At 58.5% G+C, this 21,067-nt stretch overlaps 1 protein-coding gene across 5 annotated transcripts in view; it reads left to right on the top strand.

Moving 5' to 3' along the window:
• The first annotated feature begins 636 nt into the window (after nucleotides 1–636).
• Nucleotides 637–21,067, top strand: part of CBFA2T3 (CBFA2/RUNX1 partner transcriptional co-repressor 3) — a 51,335-nt gene continuing 30,904 nt past the window's right edge. Inside the window, exon 1 of one of the 5 annotated variants that reach the window (XM_087940298.1) lies at nucleotides 637–996. In XM_087940298.1, coding sequence (XP_087796424.1) covers nucleotides 924–996 — 73 coding nt within the window. In that variant the 5' untranslated portion in view covers nucleotides 637–923. Of the gene's footprint in view, nucleotides 997–1,187; nucleotides 1,244–16,595; nucleotides 17,053–17,877; nucleotides 17,985–21,067 lie in introns of those variants that run through there. The other 4 variants (XM_087940302.1, XM_087940299.1, XM_026719756.2 and 1 more) reach the window with 4 other exon arrangements.

Here is a 21,067-nt window from a genome sequence, read left to right as displayed (position 1 = left end):
TCTGCCAGTCAATTGACTAAAGCTTGTTGACCTTGGCAACTTTAAGATGCACGGGACTTCAATTCCCAGAGTTCCCTGGCCTGACTGAGGAATTTTGGGAGATGAAGTCCATACACCTTAAAGTTGTCACGGCTGCAAAATACAACTCTAGCAGCAGCAGCAGCAGCAGCATCCTAATAGGGCACTGGAGCAATTCCTACCCTCCCTGGCATCATGGGCACCGGACTGAGCCTTGAGCAAATGAAAGAGGGCTCTTCTGAACCGACTTGGTAGAGAAGGGAGTCCCCCTTGTCTCAGCCAGGTGGCCTTGGGGAAGCCAGAGGAAGGCAATTCTTCCTCTCACTCCCAGATCAACTCCTGGAACTCATATGGAGCCTGGCAGGGGTGGAGGCGGCTCCTCTGGGAGTTCTTTTTAAAACTTTCCTTCACGGAACTCTTCCCGCCCCCTTTCCTTAGGAGCAAAATCGGTATTTTCCCTTTCAACCTTTTTCTCCCCTCCAAGCGGAGGGCCTGGCTGCCTCAGCTGCCCCCAAGGAGCCGCAGGAGCCTCCCCGAGTCCAGGGCCAGTTCCTCTCTTTCCTGTGGTTTCTCTCTCACGCAGGTCTTCTGCTGCTCAGCTGGCGGAGAATGAGAGTTGCAGCTTCTTCAGGATGTCGCTGCTGTGCCGCTTCCACCAGAGCGACTGTTTCGCTTCTCAGATAGACTGCGCCAGCTCAGGAACCGGGGAAAGAGGCTCCTAGGAGCGCAAACCTCACGATTCCCCTCCTGCTTTCTTGCTTTGAGAACAGCGAGTCCATGCCCGACCCTTCAACCTGGATGAGCCTTTCCTTGGCTCCTCTGGCCAGCCAGGGCTGCTCCTGCCCCTCTGAGGCTGACCAGGACTCTCAGCCCCCTCCCCGCTCTCTGAGGAAGCGCCAGGTGAGATGACCTGTCCCCGGGAAGGAGAGAGAACGCTTTCTGGAAAACCATTCGGGGCTCAAGGCTTCGACCGCAAAGGTAAGAGATGAGAGGAGCCTTTCTCAAGGTGTTAATTCAGGTCTTACTTTCAAAGATTCGTGATTGCTCTAAGTTCCTAAACATTAAAAAAAAAAACAGTTTCAAAACCCGCTTCCTGCACTAAGTCCTCCAAGGAAGCCTGTATTGTAACCACAAACTGATCGGCAGCCCAGGAGACGATGACTGAGTTTGCAGTAAAGACTTAACCAGGTCAGTGAGTGAATGACCACAACTCATCTAAAACTAGGTTAGTTTTAAACCTTGGCTTCTCCTTCTTTATGTGCTGCACGGATCCAGCCCTTTGGGCTACTTTGTGACAATGCATGGGGGGAACTCTGAAAACCGGTTAATTCAGAACCCCAATGTCATTCAGTGAACAGCTTGTATTTATGGCCATGACTGGTGTGATGGTTAGCTAGCTCCTTGGAGTGAGACCATGCTCCTTGACTGCCATGTCATCTTCTAGTTCTGTTGGTTGTGTCTTGGTTGGTTGGTTGGTTGGTTGTCGGATGTATTGTGTGCTCAGTGGCTCTTGGTCAAACTTGGTTTACCTCAAAAAAGCAAAGCAAAGTTATGGTGGTTAGGAGAGGATTACAGGATGAATACTGAATCTTCTGAATCTCAGAAGGAGGCTGTTGTTGGCCCCCTCAACACGGCTACCAAGGATGGCATCTGATGCGACTACCGAATCCCTAGCAGTTCAGATCCCCTCGGGCAGCTCTTTCCTTGGCTGCTGGAGTTGGGTGAAACGGATTCTGCAATACCAGTGAAATAAGTTAACTTCTGGAGAGTTTATTTACAGAATTAGTGTGTGGGGTTTTTTTTCTCTCTTCTTCTGAGCTGGTCCTTGGTTTCAGAAGGCTTTCCTTTGGGGTCAGACTGGCATAAGACTGCTGAAAACGGGTCTTTAAATAACTGCCAGGGAAATCCTGGGATCTCTTATCTAGAGAGCATCATGAGCGCTGGTCCTTACGCGGACTACAGTCACACTACTCCATCCAGAGGGATCAGGGAACTGCTAGGTGGGTTAAACATCTTCAAACAAGGATGTCCAACCTTGGCCACTTTAGGGCTGGTGAATGTCAACTTCCAGAATTCTGGAAGTTGAAAGAAGTTGGAACATGGGGTCATTTTTGATCATTCAGTGGACGTTCTGCCTTTCCCTGTAAAACAGAGGTATCCAACCTTGGCCACGTGAAGACTTGTGGACTTCAACTTCCAGAATTCTGGAAGTTGACATTCACCAGCCCTAAAGTAGCCAAGTTTGGGCACCCTTGTTCGAAGATGTTTAATCCATCTAGCAATTCCCTGATCTCTCTGGACAGATGGGGGCCCTTTGCACCCCCCCTGCCCCAATTAAGTGTCAATTGGACTTATCCTTGATCTCTGCAGGTCAAGTCAGGGAGAAACCGGGCCAAGGACTGACTTGAAATCAGGATGTTTGCTGTATTCCGATTCTAAAGGGTGCCTCCCCTCTCCAGAAACGGAGGAAAGTTCCCCAAAGCATAAAAAAAGGTTGCATAGCCCGTGCAGGCATGCAAGCAAAAAGGAAGGAAAGTGCTCCTATGTGCTTTTGACCTTCTGCTGTGCCAGTGGCGATGCTCCCTGCTGGAGCAGAGGCTGCAAGTGCCACGCCAGGGAGAAACGGGCAGAAAGCAAACACCGAGCTAGGAGCTGCTTCAACAGGCTTCTTAAGTTGGCCACGCTTTCTTTCTCTGTCCCCGAGCGAGGTCTTGGGGGCAGCCTGGCTGGGTGAGGTGGCAGTGTAGCCTGACCCTGCCTGGAAACAGGATCTCTGTGGCGGCCTTCCTCTGGGCAGCCCTGGCCCTCTCTCCTTGACCTGCCAGGGCAGCCCTTTCCCAGGCTGTGACCCAAGGGAAGGTCAAGTGACATCCTCCTCTGGTGGAAAGACGCCGCCCCTTCCCCTTCTGCACCGCTTCCCCCCCCCCCCGCCCCCCACGTGCCTTTCCAGGCCATTGTTCACAGGTGGAGAATTTGGCCCGCTGCCTTGGCGCTGCGCCCTGCCTGGTCTCGCTCGCCAGCAGCCCAGAGAAGGTGGCTGTTCCCCGGCACGGCAGCAGAGCTGCCCGCTTGGAAGAGCAGCTGGGTGGGAGCTGCGGAGAGGCACAGCCGGGCTCCTGGGTGTCCATCTGCTTCTTCAACTAGGGGGCCACCAGGCCGGGCTGTGCAGCTGGCTTCCTAAGGGAAACTGCTCGTGGGCACCAGCGGGCAGCAGGAGGAGTAGCAGGGCTGTGCCAGCCAGGGTCTCCTTGGACAGGGAAGGGTGGCTGTTGGGGAAAGCATTACATGGAGGGGGCGGGAGGTTGCAGAGGCTCTGGCCTTGTGACAACCCAGCCACTGTTGCTGTGCTCCAGGGCTCAGAATGGCGCCAGGGTAGGAATGAAGGATCCCGGAGGGTCTCTGGGCTTGGTGGTTTTCTTGCAGATGTTTTGTTGGTGGCATCAACCCTGGCATGGATGATCTTCCCTAGTTTGGGTAATGAAAGGTCTGCAAGAAAACCACCAAGCTCAGAGACCCTCCGGGATCCTTCACGATGCCCAGAGCTAGCCAGGTGCTTGGAGGCCGGCGGTAAATAGATAAACCCGGGTTTAGCCTGACATGAGGCCTGGCCCCTCAGCTGCCCTGCTTACAGAAGGAAAGGGAGCTTGAAAAGCCCCCCCCCTCCCCGAGGCCATTGGAAAGAGCCGGGGGTGTGTGGATTTCCAAGGCAGCTGAATGGCTGAGGATCCGTCCGGGGGAGCTTCACCCAGGAGATGCCATCCTGCCCCAGGAGGAAGATCTCAATGTCTCCTTCCCAGCAGCTGGCAGACTTGGGTGAGGGGCAGGAGACGGTCGCCCCATTTCCTGCCCTTCTTGCCCCTCCCCTCGCCCCCCCCAGGGTGGCTTTAATGCCAGCGCATTTGTGTTTATGTGAAGGCTTGCCAAGAGCTCCCGAGGCTCTGTGTGTGTGTGTGTGTGTGTGTGTGTGTGTGTGTGTGTGTGTGCGCACGCTCTGTTTTAAGAGGCGCACAGCTCTTCAAGCAAACTGGGCGAGTGGGGATTTCTCCCCCTTTCTTTGCAAAAACACGAGGGGGGAGGGGATTAATTCAGCAAGGGAAACTGCGGCGTCTGGACAGGTGCAGGTTCTGACAGTTTTGAAGAGTTGCCAGCCAGCCCTCTGAAATCCTCCACACATCTGCTCTCATCAGTTGGACAACAGATGGGCCCTGCTTTTAATATTTTTGGATTCGGTTAGATTTAGGAGCTGATGTGAACTGATTGCACAGCGCAGGTGTGGAAAACACAAGCTGCTTTGCAGGCAGGAAGTGTGGGTCAGGCCTTGGCAACGCTGGGCGAGGACCCCTTGTTCGCCTCTGGGAAATGGGGGAAGGGGAGGCCAGGCAAGAGGAAACTGGCGGCTCCAGGCTTTTTCACACGCGACTCGGGTTTCGGATTATTTTTAGTTTGCTGGAGTGTCTACAGCCAGGGATTGGGGGGGGGCATGGGGGGGCGCCAGCCTGGTAGCTCCTGGCAAAAATGCCAGAGCAGCAGCTGCCAGAGGAGGGCTGTGCCTGGAAGAATTGGGGTTACAGGGAAAAGCCGGGGAAAGGCGAGGTGCAGGAGACTTTCTTGGGGAGAAGGGGCGTCCCTGAGGGCTGCAGGCCACAGAGATCCGGCTGAAGGACTAAACTGGGTGGTCAGAAAAGTCAAAGTCACGTCAGCCCCCAATCAGGCGGACAGACCCCGGCCCCCTTTCCACAGCAACCTGGTGCAAGAGGTGCCTGGCTCCTCCTCCCGCCCCCCGCCATTTGCCAGCCAGGCGGTCAGTTGGGGAGCAGCCCAGCAAATGCAGGGGGAGCGTGCGAGCCCCCCCCGCCCCAAGTTTGCAAGTGGTGGCGCGGCCAGACCCCCAGCCCCGCTGAGCCTCCCCCCCTCTTCCTCCTGCTGGTGGCAGACGCAGCTTTGGGCTTCGCGACCCATCGGATTAAGGCCGGGCTGCAAACTTCCCCGCTGGCTCGCAGGGCTCCCGGGGCTTTGGCGGCCGAGCCTGGTCACCCCCGCAGCCCTCCTGCCTGTCCCTTAAGCCTGCCTCCCCCCCTCGCACCACCCGGCATAAACCCAGCGGCAGCGGCAGCGGGAGGACCATCTGGGCATCCCTGGCAGCGGAGGGAAAGGAGAGCAGGCAGGACCCTCCCCTGCCCGCTGGCCCTTCTCCGCTCCTCCTTAGCCAAGGAGAGTCGGCAGGCCGGTCTTGAGTTTCTCTGCGGTCCCTCCTGCCCTCCTCAATCCCTGCCTGGGCTATCTGGACATTCAAGGGCTCTGGAGCCAAAGAGTATCTTCCCACTGGCCTTTAGGGCCCCAGAGTCAAGGCGGTGGCCACCACGACGAGACTGAGTCCTTGCCATTCTCCTGGCTGCCATCTTGGCTGGTTTGAGCAGACCCTGGGGATGTTCTGAGGATGTCCAGGTGCCCCTGAGTCTCCTCCTCCTCTTTTCTCCCAACAGGCACCCCAAAACTTCCTGCATCTTTGCCAAGGCTGCCCGGCTGGCCTGCCCCAGGGCAGTGCCCCCATCCCGCTGGAAAGGAGACCACTGTGATGGGGCCTGCCTGGCTCCCTTTCCCAGCCCCTCCCCCCCGCCAATTGATCCTCCGCCTCGGCCCGCCCGCCCGTGCCTCCTCTTGTGTAGATTCGTTGGAGCGGCTGCAGGGCCCTGATAGGGAAATTGCATCGCCGGGGCAATCTGGAGCTGTTCACAGCCGTTCGGCGAGATAAGCAGGTGCTTATTCACCAGCAGAGCAGCTGCAAGTGACTCCCGTCCTGGTGAAAAACTACTTGAGGTTGGGCTCTGGTGATGGCGAGGGCGATAGGCGAGGGAGGGGGGTGACGGTTGGGGGGGCCTCCTCCGCACCTCCATGTTGCTTGCTCACTCCTCCAGCTTTTATTTTCTCTCCCCCCCCATCTCCTCTTCTCCCCACTTGCTCCTTCTGTCTCCTGCCTTATCTCCTACTCCACGCCTTGCCTTGATTGCTTTCCCTCCTCCAGAAGGAATAATTTAGTAGTTGAACGCCTCTCCTCCCCCCTTTTTTTTTTTCCTGCGGGCGGCTTTCTCCCCTCCCCACCCCCCCATTTTCAAGGGGATGTTTGTCCCTCCTTGGCATGACAGGGTGATGGCAGGTGGCAGGGGAGCAGCAGACCCCATCCTGGAGGGGGCATCTTTCAGAGCCCCTGGGCCTTTTGCAGAGACGGTCCCTGTTTCTGTGCATGGCTCCCCCCCCCCCTGCACCTCCCCCCCGCCTACCCGGAAAGCCAAGGAGGGGGCTTGGATCTACACATCGCAGTAAGCCAGAGGGGGCTCCTTAGCCGCGAGCTGTGGGAGCTGTGGGAAGCCAGACCGAGCTGGATCTCCGTCAACCAGCTTCAAGGCCAAGCAGACCGCAGGCAATAGGCTCCCCTTTTTGGGGGGGAAATCCAGCTGGGCGGCCTCTTGGCACCTGGGCCTGGGGGGGCCTGCTTGTTTCCCCTCAGTTCCAAAAAGCGCCTCAGGGGTCTCTGCTTTTTTTTTTTTTTTGAATTTCCCCAGGGAGGGAAAATAAAATATGAGTGAGTTGCTGTCCTGATGCAGCCGGGCATTTTTCTGGGCAAGGGAAGGCATTGAGCAACTGGTCCTTGGTGGGAAGGTTCGGTGGGGCGGGGGCTGCCTGCTTGCCCTCACGAAGGATCTCAGACCCCGCTCTGTCCCCTCCAGGAAGCAGCTGGGTGTCAGGAAGGCTGCCCTGGCCAAGAATGGCAGGCAGGCAGTCCTTATCAGGGTGACCAAGCCCGGCCGAGCTTTCAAGCAGGTCCCTGGCTCAAGCAGTGATTGAAGGCGTGGCGAAAGAGCTTTATCTGGCGCAGCCAGAAGGCTCCGTCCGGTAAATAAGGTTGCATAAACGCATCAAGACGGAAGGAGGAGAAACGTCACACTCACGCTTGCCTTTACGCAACTGCCCACTGGGGGGCTGTTTCGGATGCCAAGCTGGGACCAACCAGGCTCAGCTGAACAACTTTGGAGGAGACCATTTCCCAGGACTCTGGCAATGAGCTGTCCACCTTGAGGCTTTCTTGCAGACCCCAAGAGACCCTCGCTCTCGTTCCCACGTCCTCGGAATGCCTCTCCGCTGAAACATCTGGAGAGCATAGAAGCAACTTGTTCTCCTGACCTCAGCAGGGAGAAGAATTGCAGAAAAATCACAGCTGTTGCCCTGAGATGGAGGTTGGGGTGCACGGCTCCCCTCCGCGTGGCGTTTTTCTTGGCCCCACCTTTGTTCCCCCAAGTTGGCACCTGTTTCGGCAGGGCAGGTGGGGATTGCCCAAGAACACCTGTGCTTGGCATGCCAGTGGTGCCAATCTGGGCCACCTGCAGCGCTTCAAGTAAGCAAAGGGGGGGGAGGGGACGATCCCTCGAGATTTCAGGGGTGGCTGCCAGGGAAACCGAGAGGGCAGCTGAGAGCCAAAGAAGTCCTTCCTACGCCCAAGCAGAGAAGGGTCAAGGCTGGGTATGGGTCTGCCCAAAGCAGGGCCCAGCCATACCGAGGTGGGCAGAACCCCCTCAGTGCCAGAGGAGTTTGCGAGGCTTCGGGTTTATCTGGTGGCTTTTAAACCACACTGTGCCACTCAGCGTGTGCTGGGAATCGAACTCCTTACTCGGCAGCCGATGCAGACCAGGATTTTCCCCAGAGAAGTCTAAGGGATGCCAAAAAGGCAGCAGACTTTAAATGGAGTGATTTAAAGTAGCCAGAAAAAAAAAAAGATTCTTGATGGAAAGCAAGGAGTTTTTCTGGAGAGAAATCTCTAGAGATTCATGGGGGCCCTGTTGCTTGTTCAGGCCTAGACAACAGAATCACAGAGTTAGAAGGGACCTTGAAGGTCTTCTAGTCCAGCCCCTCGACCAGTTCAATCAACGTGGCTGTCCAGTCTCTTCTTGCAAACGTGCCGTGTTGGAGGCCAGTCGCTCCCCTGATCGATTGTTCTCAGGGTCAGGAAGTTCCTTCCTAGTTCCAGGCTGCTCCTTCTACTCCTTGATGAGTTCCCCCTCCAAATTAGACCCCCCCAAAAAAAGACTCCACCTGCTTCCGAAGGCGGCAGAAGAGCCACCTTCTCCGTTGGGCCTGAGGTGGGGGAGGAAGAGGATGTGAAAACCGGCTGGGGCAGTTTCTCTGAACCCACAATGGGGTTTTCCGTTATTCTACGCACAACTGAAGGGGCTCCCTTTTTGGTCACAGTGAAACTGGACGGGCAGGTGGGTTGGGGAATCCCCTTCCCAAAATAACAGCCTGGGCAGATGCTATGGATGCCGTGCGGTGAGGACGTTCCCCTTGCAAGGGACTCACTGGGGCGTGCAAAAAGGGCCCCCGAAGGCAGGAGGCCCCAGCAGGGGGTTTATTCATTCATTTATTATTGATTGATTGATTTGATTTGTCAATCGCTTACAAGGTGATAGGTGTAAGAATAAACATGAGCATGAATACAGGAAATAGGTAAGGATAAATAGGGACAATAGGACAGGGACGGGAGGCACGATCGGGCGCTTATGCACAGACCTCTTAGGAATGGGGTGAGGTCAATAGGGGATAGTTTAAAGGTAAAGTTTTGGGGGTTTGAGGATGGAACAACCATCAGGGGGTGCATTGCAGGTGTTGACCGTTCTCTTGCCGAAGTCTGTCGCTGGGCCTCCCCCTTGGCATGCAGATCAAGGCTGCAGGTGTGGGGAGGAGCCCTTCAGGATGGCAGAAGAGGCCCTGCAGCCCGGCTGCCAGTTTCCACCAGAAGCAGGCCTGGCTTCCATGTTTGGGGATGCACAAAGGAAACCCAGGTGGAGCTGAGCTTGGCCACTGACACGGTTCCTGTGGGGGGAAAGCTCGTCCCGGCACCCGGCTGCCTCCCTCCCTCCCTCCCTCAGCACCGCTGTGGCTCTCTCCGTGGGGCAGAAGCAGCCATGTCAGGCCCAACAGGCCGAGGGTCTCAGGAAGAGATGTTGAAGTGGGTGACTTCTTGGCATCCTAAAGCGACATCCAGGAGGGGACATGACTCTGAATGGCTTCAGGGCTGCATAAGGGAACGCCAACTTCTCTGCAAGGTCCCCAACCGTGGCGACCTTAAGACTGGTGGACTTCAACTCCCAGCACAGCTGGCTGGGGAGTTCTGGGAGTTGAAGTCCACCAGGCTTCAAGTTGGAGACGGTTGGAGACTCTTGTTCCAGGGCCCTGGCAGATGAGCTGGAAGGAGGCTGTCCTCAGAAGCCCCCCTCCCTTCCTTCAAAAACTCAGGCGGGTGGCCCCAGCTGAAGCGAATGCCAATCACCCTCTGCACCAGACCAACCTTGTCCTGCCCGTTTAGACTTGGAACGGAGCCCGGGGTGTGCGCTTAAGTCATTGCTAAACCGATGGACATGATGCGTGAAACTAGAAGATCACGCAGCACGAAGCCGGGACTCTCTGGAAGCCAGGAAGCCCCCGAGCAGGGCAAGGGAGGCCCTGCAGGAAAAGGTGGACTTCACCTTCTTGCTCCCTCCCTTTGCGGTGGGGCGGAGAGCTCGCTATCTGCCTGCACACGGGTGCAGGCAGGGTGGGACTGGGAAGGGGAAGCGGATTCCGGCAGGGCAGGGCAGGCCCCGGGCCTCCGATAACAAAGCCCTGTTTTTAGCTTGGGAACTTGGAAAGGAGGCAGGTGGCCAAGGCCAGGCCGAGCCGTTGGCAGCCTGCCCACAAGGCGCCTCTTCTCTTCCATTCACAAAAAGCGCACAGTTGGGACGGACGATGGCCCAGGCAGCCTGCGTGGACCTCTGGCTTCGGGTTAACATTTCAAGGAGACCCCCACCGCCACCGACTCGCCCTGGCTAAGGCTTGAGACGTGTCAATCCACCTCACCGGCACAAAGAGGCTTCTCCTCCCCTGCCACAACCGGTTGGCAGCAGGGCTGATGCCAACTTGATTCTCCTTCATGTGCCAAGCAAATTCTGCCTGGCTTCAGATGTTAGGCCAGGCTGTGAAGAAGAGCTTGCAAACGGCGGTGAATAGAATCTAAACCCTGATTTGCTTTAATCGTGATTGGTTGGGCAAGATACAATTGAATCCTACTTCACCAGGGTCCCTTAAGGCCATGGAGTCCACCCCTGCGTAATACTGGACAGGTAGCAGTCTGCTCTCTGCCTGACCCTCACCCCCAATTGAGGGAAGAACCCCCCCCATGGCTCTTCTGGCTGGGAAGGTCTTCCGGAGGTTGAGACGGAACCTCTTTTCTTGTCCCGAAAGTCCGTTCCGGGGTGCTCTGGGCTCGGCTGCAGCTTCTCCCCTCCAAGTGCTGCTGTGGAAGCCCTGCTGGGTCACTTTCAAGCCTCGCTGGTGCAGCTCCTACAGCGCCCGGAGCCGGAACCAAGGCATGACGTGATGGCTTCGCCTGTTAGGTCAAGCCAGGCGTGGCTAAGAATCAGTCCAGGTGTTGGCTTCTCTGCAGAAGGCCTCCTCTCAGCCCCGTTGACTTTGGGATGGAGTTCACGCCACAGACTATAGCAGAGTTGGGCTAACCATGGTTTGTGGAAGGCACCACAACCGAACACTTTGCCCAACATCTGAAGCTGCAAAGGAGGGTCAGCATGACCTCTGCCCTCTTCCTGTAGCCCTAAGAACCCCAGCACAAGAGCAGCTGGGGGGGCTCCGAGAGGCCAATACCCCCCAAAAAAAACAAGGCCGCCCTTTCTCCCCCTCCCCCCAACACACGGTTTTCTCAAGGACCAGCAAAACAGAGACTTCCTGCCTGCCTGCAGATGTCACCCAGTCGGATGCAGCTGCAAGCGGCGATAACTCTGCGCAGAAGGGAGCTGCCTCCTTCCTTCGGCCACTGGCTGCCTCCGAAGGCCTTATCTCCGCCGCACATTCCAGCCTGAGTTAAAAGCCTCGGGAAGGGAGAGCTCTTCTGCCTCAAATGAAATTAAAAGGCTGCAACATGCCCTCTGCCACCCGGCTCCCGGGATTAGCTGGGATTTAGACGCCGAGATTAAGACAAACATCCAGGCCTCCATGGGGGCAGCACGTTGCCACCTGAATACCAATTGCTCACCTAGGGCAGGGGAGCTGGGGTGGGGTGGGGCACCTGTGTGTAGCGGGGGAGGGTGTCGAGTCGGCAGCTGAGTCCGGCAGGTGGGTTGCACTCCACAGGCACGTTTGGGCCCAGCCGAGGGAGCAGCTGGGGGTCTTCCTCTGAACCTGCCCCAAACGGCTTTTCCATATCGGGACCTCGCAGGTGGAGGAGAAACAGAGGATGTCCCAGTTCCCACCCAACTTCCTTCCCCGCAGGGTTAGGCCCTCTCTCTTGCCATCAAACACCCCGAAGGATGTGACGGAGAGGCTGGGGTGATCTGTGCCAAGGACTCAGAGTCCTGGAGGCCCCCTTCCCGGGTCACTTCCAGACCTAGAAGCAGCTGCAGAGGTTTCCCTAAACACGGCGTCTTAAGGCACTAACTCAACAAGCCACGTTATGCCTTCGCACAATATCTGGAGCAATCCAAGTCCTCCTGCCCACCAGGGCTGATCCTTCAGCCACCTCCTCCTTGGGGCAGGACCAGAGCGCCAGAGGCAGCTCCCCGGAGTCGAACCACTGTGGATTCTCCCCTGTGGATACCCCAACACTGGCAGGCAGACCGGATTCGACCGTCTTTCCCCTCCAAGAATTTGCATGCCAATTGGGGTGGGTGGCTCCAGGGGTTACAAGCAGAGAAGCCAAGAGAACTGCCCCCTCCTCAGCTCCACTGCACCCCTGCCCGACCTTTGGGGCAGCTTTCCAGAGATTGGGGGGGGGGCTGCTTGCAAGACCAAGTGGGTTTCCACAGGTCCACTCCAGGGCCTCTGCTGGGCTTTCAAGGCCAGGCTCGATCTACTTCCAGGTGCTTTGAGATGAAAAGTTTCACAGAATCCATACCTGGACCTGCAGCTTTTGTCTGTGAAGATCTGATGAGTCTCCAAACTTGGCCACTTTTAAGACTTTGTGACCTTCAACTCCCAGAATTGCTCAGCCACCCATGCTGGGTGAAGAATTCTGGGAGTTGAAGTCCACAAGTCTTCACATTGCCAAGTTTGGAGACCTTTGACCTATGAGAAGGGCGGTTGGGGCAGGTCTGAAGTGGCTCCCAAAGTATGAGCCCAGCCCACTCAAACGTTGGGGGGAACTGACGAGGCCAGCTTAGCTGGCGGGAGCAAGGATGGATGCTGGGAAGCCCAGCGCATCGGCTGTCTATCGCCCTCAGTGTCCGGGTTCGCTGCCCCAGAGACTCCGGGTGGAGGTGGGTGGAAAAGATTAAACAAATAACATAAATAACACAGATGCATCTTCCCTCTAGCCGCCTGTCGTTGTGAACTGTGTGTAGTGCCAACAGCCAGCCAGAGGAGAACTGGAGGTAAACCAGCCCCCTCGGAGGACGTAGTCAGCCCAACCGGTGCTGGGGAAGTTATCTTGCCTCAGGAACTGAGGTCAGGTCAGTTTGGAGAGGCCGTCAGCAGCGCCTTAGCTTGGCAGCAGGGAGGACTCTCGGCCGGTTGCTGCTGCCTGGAGCCCAGGATTCCCTCTGGCTGCTGCTTCTCCAGTCACTTCTTGCACAAAACCCTTTTCAGCGGGTGGGGGATCCAACACGGCTTGCCTGGATCTCACCACTGGATTCCAGGGAGTCTCCGCTCCAGGGAGCTGTCTCTGGAGGTCCCGCCCCAAGGAGGGAGGGTCTAAGCGCAGGCAGTGGGGACTGCAAACTCACAAACTCCTCACCCCCACCCCCGCCCCCCACCCCCGCAAGGTTGCTGGCCACGAAACCCAGCAGGAGAGATGGCCCTGGGGATTGTTCTTGTTTTCTTCCCAGAGTAACGGAAGAGTGTCCAAGAATGCATTAGAGCCCCACAAAGAACATTTCTCCCCCCCACCCCTGAGGGGGCGGGGGGATCAACTCCTCTGGAACCCTCTGGGAACCAACGGTGCCACGAAGGCTCCGAAAGGCTCCCGCTGGCAGAAGGGAGCGGAGTCCCTGCTGTTGAACAAAGCTCCTCCAATCTCACCGGCTTGTCAATGCAGAAAACCGCAGGGAGCGCGTGAAATCGGGGACCCTGGAACTCTTGCGCCCCCACCAGCTCCCCAGGGGCCGAAGCAGCACCCCCAACCTGGAGGCTCTTCGTGGTCCTGCCTCATCTCCGGTGAGAGGCAGCCTTTCCCAACCGGGGGCCTCTGCCAAGGCGGCCTCGGAGGGTTTGGGGAGGAGGCAGGGAAAGTGTTGTCACTAAAAGCTTTTTCCCCACCCGGGTGCTGGGAAGAAGCCACAGAGGAAGAGGAGGAGGAGGAGGAGGAGGGAGGAGGAGGAGGAGGAGGAGGAGGAGGAGGAGGAGAAACATCTCGTGCTGCTAGCTTTGCCGCTTTGCGGAGGAGTTTTTCTTTGCCCCAATTGGCCCCGAGCACGTTGGGCTCCTAGAAAGAACACAAAGCAAAGAGAGGAAGTCCCCCACTTACAACGGTTTGCTTAGGGAAGCCAGATTCACGGATCAGCCGTGTTACCAAGAACAACTGCAGGGATACATGAACAACTCTGGCCAGGAGAGTCATAAAAGGGGAGAAAATTCATTTAACAACTGTCCTGCTTAGCAACAGAAAATCTGGGCTTGGCTGTGGTCGTAAGTCAAGGACTACCTGTATGCTTCTGGTCCACTGTAGGGAGGGTGCTGCCGGCAGGGTTTGAGCTAAGGGCTCTCAACCTTGGCTGGGCTCGGCTTGGGAGTTGAGGAACGTGGGCCTGGGGGATCTTGCCCCCCCCCAACACGGCCCCTGGGAATGGAAGCCCCCTCCGCTTCCGATGGCTGAGGTTGGGAAAGCCTCTGCTCCAAGGGAAGGTTGGAACTCTCTTGGATGAGGCACAGCTGTCAATCATCCGGGGACCAGGCCTGCCCGGCTTCCCCCGACACAAGCGCCGCTGCAGGGGCTCCTGGGAAGGCGGCTTGTTGTCCTCTTGCACAATGCAACTGCTTGGCAAGCAAAAAAGCCCGCTAGCCCCCCCCCTCCGCTAAAAGCTGCGTTAGATCGCAATTGCACTGAAGTGGAGCCTCTTGCATTTAACATTCCTGTGCAGCTCGCCGAACAAAACCAGCGACAACAGACCCTTATTTCCCCAGTGGTAAATTATGACTTCAATAGGCTGAAATTACACCCTGCGTGAAGAAATCAGGGGGAAGAGAGACCAAGGCCAGCCACACTGACATTCTGGGGGCACTGGGGGGGGTGGGGAGGGAGGGAAAGGGAGCCGGTAAGCCTGTAAACCTTAGCCAGGACTACGGAACAAGGCCCGTTTGGGGGACACAGCCCGGGACCTCCACCCCCCAGGTGATGCCGCAGGGCGGGGCAGGTGATGTTGGGGAGCTGGGAAAGAGGCCCGACTCTCCCTGGCTAACATCGCACCAGGAGGGGCTGCTTTTTTGCCCTTGAGAAAGCTCTTGTGTCGTCGTCCTCCGCCTGCTCGAGACCTCTGGACCCAGAGAGCTTGATTGCGATCCAAACCACTTGCTCCTTCGCACAACAATACGGGGTGCCCTCCTCCCCTCCCTCCCTCCCTCTTCTCTCTCTTTCTCCCTCTCCTCGGGGCTAGCAGATGCATACCTATCAGAGCTATGCCAGCCACAGAGGGGGATGCCCCCCGGTGGCTGCCGCTTCCTGGGCAGCGCCAACGCTTGGGGAAATGAGCAGGTCCGCCCAGTTTTATCTGCTGCCGAGCAGCACCACCACCGCTTTCCAATGACCGGCAGTGGCCAGCGATAAATGGCCTCCCTCCTCGTCATTCAAGCCCTGGGCCTCGCCGGCCCCAGCCCTCCTCTCCGGGCCCACTGGGGAGCCCTGCACCAAGGACTCTGGCAGGACAGGTTGGCCCACCAGGTGCTGCTCCATCTGCTGTTGGGCGGGTCTCAAAGGGAAACCGAGGCAGCGTTTCATCCCTTGCTGTACCCCGAGCTGGAGGGATTCTTTATACGGAGAGGGAGGAAAGGAGGGGGATTGTGTGAAGCTGTACAACGTGGTTAGTATCCGAGTCTTCCTTAGGTCTACCTAGAAATGGAGTGAGTGGTCAATTTGAGTTGGGAGGCAGTTTGATTGACAGGTCCTGTCAGGAACACGAAGAAAAGCCACTTGGCCCAAGAAGGGGCGCGAGGGTGAGAACCCCGGTGGAGGGATCCTGGCAGACGAGGCCGCGGCCAAGGGCCTCCAAGGAGGAGAGCGGTGAGAAAACGGTCCTTCGTTTCTTTGTATGTCCAACTGCCCACCTGGCTCATGGACTTCGCCATCTCTCCTGCGCTCAGAGGCCACTTGTCCGTGGGGCCAAGATGTCCTTGAGGCTCGGTCATTATCCGGGCCAAGGGCGGCTCAGCCAGCCTTCTGTGCCCATCGGAGACATCTGGAGGCTCACCCACACGGCCGGGCAAGGGCGGACGGTGTCCTCCCCAGGGATCTGCTGGCTGGGATTCAGGAAGGCCTTCAAGGCTGAAAGGTGGGGGTTAGCTCTCAACTGTTTAAAGAAGTCCTTCGTCCGTCCATCCGTCCACCCACCCACCTATGATGGCCTTGGTTCAGAACTTCTCATCCCCACCGCAGCTTCTCACGGGGACCAACGTCTTGCTGCCTTCAGCCCCATCACCGCCTTCCCTAGCTCGGTCACAACCTGAGCTAGTGGGCCCCACTCAATGCCTCTTTCCTGCCACTGGACAGGACCAACCGGACAATGGCTCTCTCCGCTGGAGATGCCCACGGATGCCTTCCCTTCTGCCTGGCACCGGGTTTCTGAGCCTCCACAGAGTGTTTTAGAGTCAATGCAGCTAACTTGAAGCTCGCTTAGCTAACGGGGGCTGAAGGGAGCCGGACCCTGGCCGGACGGGTGAAGGACCGGATTTGACCCCGCAGCCTCCGGAGAACCGGGTTAGTCCGAGCGGGGAAGCGGGCAGAGAGCGGGCCAGCCAGGCAGCCGAGCGGCGTCGGCGGGAGAGCGGAACCGTCGCCTCCGTCCGAGCCCCCGGCCCGCCGCCAGGAAAGAGGCCGAGCGGCGCGGAGCCGCTGCCACCGGGTCCCTGGAGCCGGCGGGGCGCGCGCATCTGGGGCGGGGGGGGGGGGGCGGGGCGGGCCGGGGCTGCGGCGGGGTGGAGCGCCGCCCTGCCGGGAGCGGGAACCGCCGCGCCCCGCCCGCCCCGCCAAGCCAGCTGTCGGTGGTGCCGCCGCCGCCGCCGCCAGGGCTGCATCGAGGCAGGCTCCGCTCCGCCACAGCGCCGGCAGCCGCCAACCGAGGCAGGCAGGCGGGCGGGCGGGCGAGCTGGGGCCGCCGCCGCCGCCGCCTCTCCGAGCAGCCGCCCGATCCGCGGAGGCAGCGCCGCCTGCCAGACCAGCGAGGCTGCAGACCCGGGAGGCAGGGAGCCCCTTTCGGAGCCAGCCTCGCCGGAGCCTTGCTGGGCCGAGCGCCGGGCCGAGCGGGGCGGGACGGCGGCGGGGCTGCCCTCGCCAGATGGCCCGCCGGAGGGCCGAGCGGAGGCGGCGGCGGCGGCGGCGGCTGCAGTAGCAGCGAGCACCCGGGAAGCCCAGCAGCCAGCGCGGCCGCAGCCGTCGAGGAAGGGCGCCGCCGCCGCCGCCGCCGCCGCTGCCGCCGCGACTGGGAGGCGGGCGCCTAAAGCGGCCGCGCAGATGCCCCGTCCCGCCGCAGCGGGGCTTCTGCCGGGACCGGCGGGCGGCGGCGGCGGGGCGGAGGGCAGCGGCAGGTGAAGGACGCCCGCGCGCTGGGCAGCGCCACAAACCAAAGAGCGGCCAAAGCCGTTGCCGCGCTCCGCTGACGGGCCAGGCGGGAAGGCTGCTGGCTCGGGGAGCCGCCGAGGCAGCGAGCCGAGGAACCGGACCCGCCGCCCGCTGGCCCGTTCGCCTCTCGCCGGCGCTTGGAACGCTCCGCCCGGCCGCCGCTTGTGGATTACCCGCCGCCGCCGCCGCCGCTTCTTGGATAGTTACCTCGCCTCGCCAGCGGTCCCCGGACGGTAAGTGCTCCGGTCGCCTCCCTCCCTCCCTCCCTCCGGGCTCGAGGGGTCCAGCGCCCCGTCCCCGGAGCATCCTCGGGCGGGCGAGCCCCACTTCCTAACAAAGGCGGGAGCCCCGCGCGCCCTCCGCCGGGAGGGCTTCAGACAACGGAGCAGCCCCGGAGCGAGGCAGGCAGAGCCCGCTGCAGCCGGTGTCGGCTTGTCCTCCCCCCTCCCGCTCCCGGCCGGCCGTTGTCCCGAGGACGGCCGGAGCCTCGACGGGCTGCTCGCTTCGCTTCCCAAAGCGCCTTCTCGGCGCTTGTGGGGTGGTAGAAGACCGTGCCTGCCCGCCTCCCCCGCCCGCCCTTTCTTTGCGGTCTCCGGGCTCCCGGCAAGGCGGCGCCGTCCAGCGGGGGACCTCCGCCCGGGCGCAAAGCCCGCTCCCAGCGCCTCTCCTGAGCGGAGCGCGGGGAGCGCTGCTAGGGGCCGGCTGCGAGCGAAGAGGAGCCAGGAACGTGGAGGGACCCCCCACCTGTCCGGGAAAGGGACCTCCGATGCCTCGCCTTTGTCTGCCCCGCTGCAACGCCACCTCCCAGCCGGAGAGGCCGGATAGAAGGATTTCTCATGGCCCCTCCCCCCCGCCCCGGGAGATCCGGGGAGGTTTTCTGGACAGGGTGGTGGTGGTGGGGGTTGAGACAGGGAGAAGTTAGGGTGGACCTCCTGCTCGGGCGGCTCTTGAGGCCGTCCTGCTTCGCCCTGAGCCAACCCGCAGGGGCCAGGCGCTGAGGGAGACTCCGCGGTAAGAGGTTCCCGCCAGGCAGCTCCACTCCGGAGCCTCTTCTGAAGCCAGCTTCCTTTGGGGAAGGGACCCCCTAGGAGGCGGAGGGAACAGGGGGCTCTCTTGCAAAAGTGAAGGAAGCCACAGGCACCCTGAAATCGGAGCATGGACAGAGGTTGGTGCTGTTGGGTTTAAATTCTGGGCTGTTCTGACCAACCCCCCCCCCCCATCCTTGGCTGTTCTCTTGGTCTTCCTTGCAAGTCAAGCAGCTACCGGTTCTTGCCCCACAGCTTTGCTCCCCCCAACAGATCTGCTGGCAGTTGTCCCGCAGAGGCTCCGGGCAGCCTTCGGCTCCTGCTCCAACTCCGCTTATTTCAGGAGATGTTTGTGCCTGCATGCAGCCGCAGACCCCGTTTAGCAGGCTAGAATTGCTGGGCTTCTAAAACAGGTTAAGTCCCAACTAACCGATCAAATGGCCGTGTGTGGTGTGTGTGTGAAGTGAGCCCTTGACCGAAACCTTGACCTTGTCAATAGCCAGGCCGTCTTCTCCTCTGAAGGGGGAAGCGGTGTTATGTCTCCCTTTGACGCCTATGGTGGCCCTGCCAGCAACTTTCCAAGGATGTTGGTTTGTTTGGCTGGCATCCTGCTCTTTTGGGAGCTGCTGATCCCGGTCAGGTCAAAGCGTAATTATCAGGAGCGGGAGCAGCTGTTCCGGGGAGGCTACCTGGCCAAGGTGTGGTAAGGACCAGGTTTTCACACATGCCTTTCCAGGCTCTGGGGGAGTTGCAACAGCTGGTTCGATGTGCCTTTGCTTCCTTGGTCAGCGCCTAGATTCACTTGGGGACGTGGAGGTGCAAGGGAGGAAGCATCTTGCCTTCTCAGGTGACTTCTCAGGGTCTTCCTCTAAAGCCTCGGACCACCACTCATTTCAGAAACCAGGCACGGGCTGGGTGAGCAGCGTCGATGAAAAAAATCTATTGAGCGTGAGCAAGATAGACCTTTGTGATTAAGGCTTGGCAGCAGCCATAAATCAATTCGCTACGGGTGGGGAGAAGCGGGTGAGCGGGTGGGCGGTGGGTCTCGCACGTCCTTGTCTTTCCTCCCCAGAGCGGGCAGCGCTGGGGCTCCTGCCTGGTGGAATGGCTGCTCTCCGACCCCCAAATCCCAGGTGGGCAGGTTGGCCAGGCTCCTAGCAGAGGCAGGTGGGCGGTGGGGGGAGGGGAGAGAAATTCCCTTTGCCCATGCTCAGAGAGGCCCTTTTCTTCATTCTTCTCACTTTGGGTGCCACTCGGCCGAGTCTTCCTGATGGTAAAACAGCCGGGAGACCCACGAAAGAATTTTGACTGGAAAATCGCTGGCCTTGTGTTGGGGGGTGTGGGGAGAATGGGTGGTCATGGGGGTGTTTGTGGGGGATGGTTGCGGAGGCTGGGAAAGCAGGCACCCTTAGAGCCACTTTGACATCATGGCAAAGACACCAGGCCAGAAACCAGGAGGCAGCGAGTTCTAGTCTCGCCTTGGGTATGAAAGCCCACCGAGTGAGTTTGGGGCAATCACTTGCTCTCAGCTGAGCCTACCTCACAGGGTTGTCGTTTTGAGGAAAAATAGGAGGAGGAAGTTGTGATGGATATGTTTGCCGTGTGTTGGGTTATTTGTAAAAATAATAAAGGCAAGATACAAATAAATAAATAAATAGACTAAATAATTAATTGATTTCCTGCACTGAAATCAATGTTGACCAACAGGATTTCAGCATCATTGTTTTGATCCGGATGGAAAACTCTGGATGTTGTTTAATAAGGGACAAGCAACGAAAGGATGCAAATAGTGAATGACGGAATTCCAACAAGAAATTTGTGGCGTCTCCATGGACCTGAATTGCAATTCCTGGGTTTTTCTGGGAGGCTCAGGAAAGCTGTGTTGATCCCAGGAATTCCAACCACATTTGCAAAACATTTGGCTTCGTTCGGAGGGACCACGTGGCCCCGGAAGCTGTGCTGACAGTCCCACCGTCGATGGGTCGGCTGATCCCCCAGTGGAGGAGGGGCTGCCAGCAGCAGGAATGGGCAGCTCCTCCTTCCCTGCCCAGAAGGGATTCAGCCTAAACTGGCGGGGGGAGTGGGGGAGGAGAGGGAGGCACTGGCCCAAAGTCACCCAGCTGGCTTTCATGGCTGAGGGGGACCCTGTTTCTTGCCTGGTGCCTTCCCCGCTAAGATCAAACTGGCTCTTTTAAATGCGACTTGTTCGCCCAGTGCCTCTCTTCTCCCGGATTTCTCTTGGCCTGTGGACGTGAGGGTGGCCCCCGAAGGACTGTGAACAGGCAGGGCTCCGGTTCTTCGCCAGGCCTCGGTCTCTTATGGGGCGCTAGCACGCATCCTGGCGTTTTGACAGCATCTTGACTTTCCAAGCAGATGGCGAAGCTGAGGCCGCAATCTAGCAGAGCGGAGCGCTTTTTGCTGGGGGAGGAAGCAAGAGACCCGGGGGGGGGGGCTTGTGTGTGAAACAGGATTTGCCTGGGAATCTGTGCCCTCCCGTCGTGTGCAGTTCCTCTAAAAACAGCCTGGATGGCTTTTCAGAGCAAGGTTTAAACCAGGGATGGCCAATCTTTAAGACCTGTGGACTTCAACTCCCAGAATTCCCCCAGCCAGAGCTGAAGTCCAGCCGTCTTAAAGTTGCCAAGGTTGGACGCCTCTGTTTTAAGCTTTCAAGCTTGGCCGTGGATGGATAGCACGGGAGATGGCTTTGTTAATAGCAACCATTTGCAAAGGAGAGAGCTTCCAAAGAGATATTGACTCACACGAGGAGAAGGGAAGACATAAGAATAAGAGAGGAAGGACAGGGGAAAACTTTGCTTAAAGCTTTGGATGGAATTCCTGGGCAGAGACTTATTGTTTATGACCGTTTCTCGTTTTCTGCCCAATCAGCTACTTCCCTGAGGTGTTAGAACTACCCAAATTCCTGGGCGTTGCCTTGCCTGGGAATTCTGGGAGATGTCGCGATAGACCTGGATGCATGCAATTACGATTGTTGAGCTGCCTGAGCTCATGTGACTGCAATATACAATTTTCCCAGCCAGCTTCTGACAAGCAGTCACTGGGGGGGGAGGCAGATTCACTTAACGACCTAGTGATTCATTTAATGATTGAGGTGATTTGGTTAAGAACTATAGCCAAAAAAAAGGGGTTGTGAAATTGCATGACTCTCTTAAGATTAGCCTTGCTCAACCGTGGAAAATCTGCCGCCGACTATGGTCGGAAGTGG

Source organism: Pseudonaja textilis, chromosome 11, assembly GCF_049901715.1.
Source record: "Pseudonaja textilis isolate UNSWEBS1 chromosome 11, rPseTex1.2, whole genome shotgun sequence".
In the NCBI taxonomy this organism is placed as follows: domain Eukaryota; kingdom Metazoa; phylum Chordata; class Lepidosauria; order Squamata; family Elapidae; genus Pseudonaja; species Pseudonaja textilis.
This window is presented reverse-complemented; position numbering and strand designations above follow the sequence as displayed.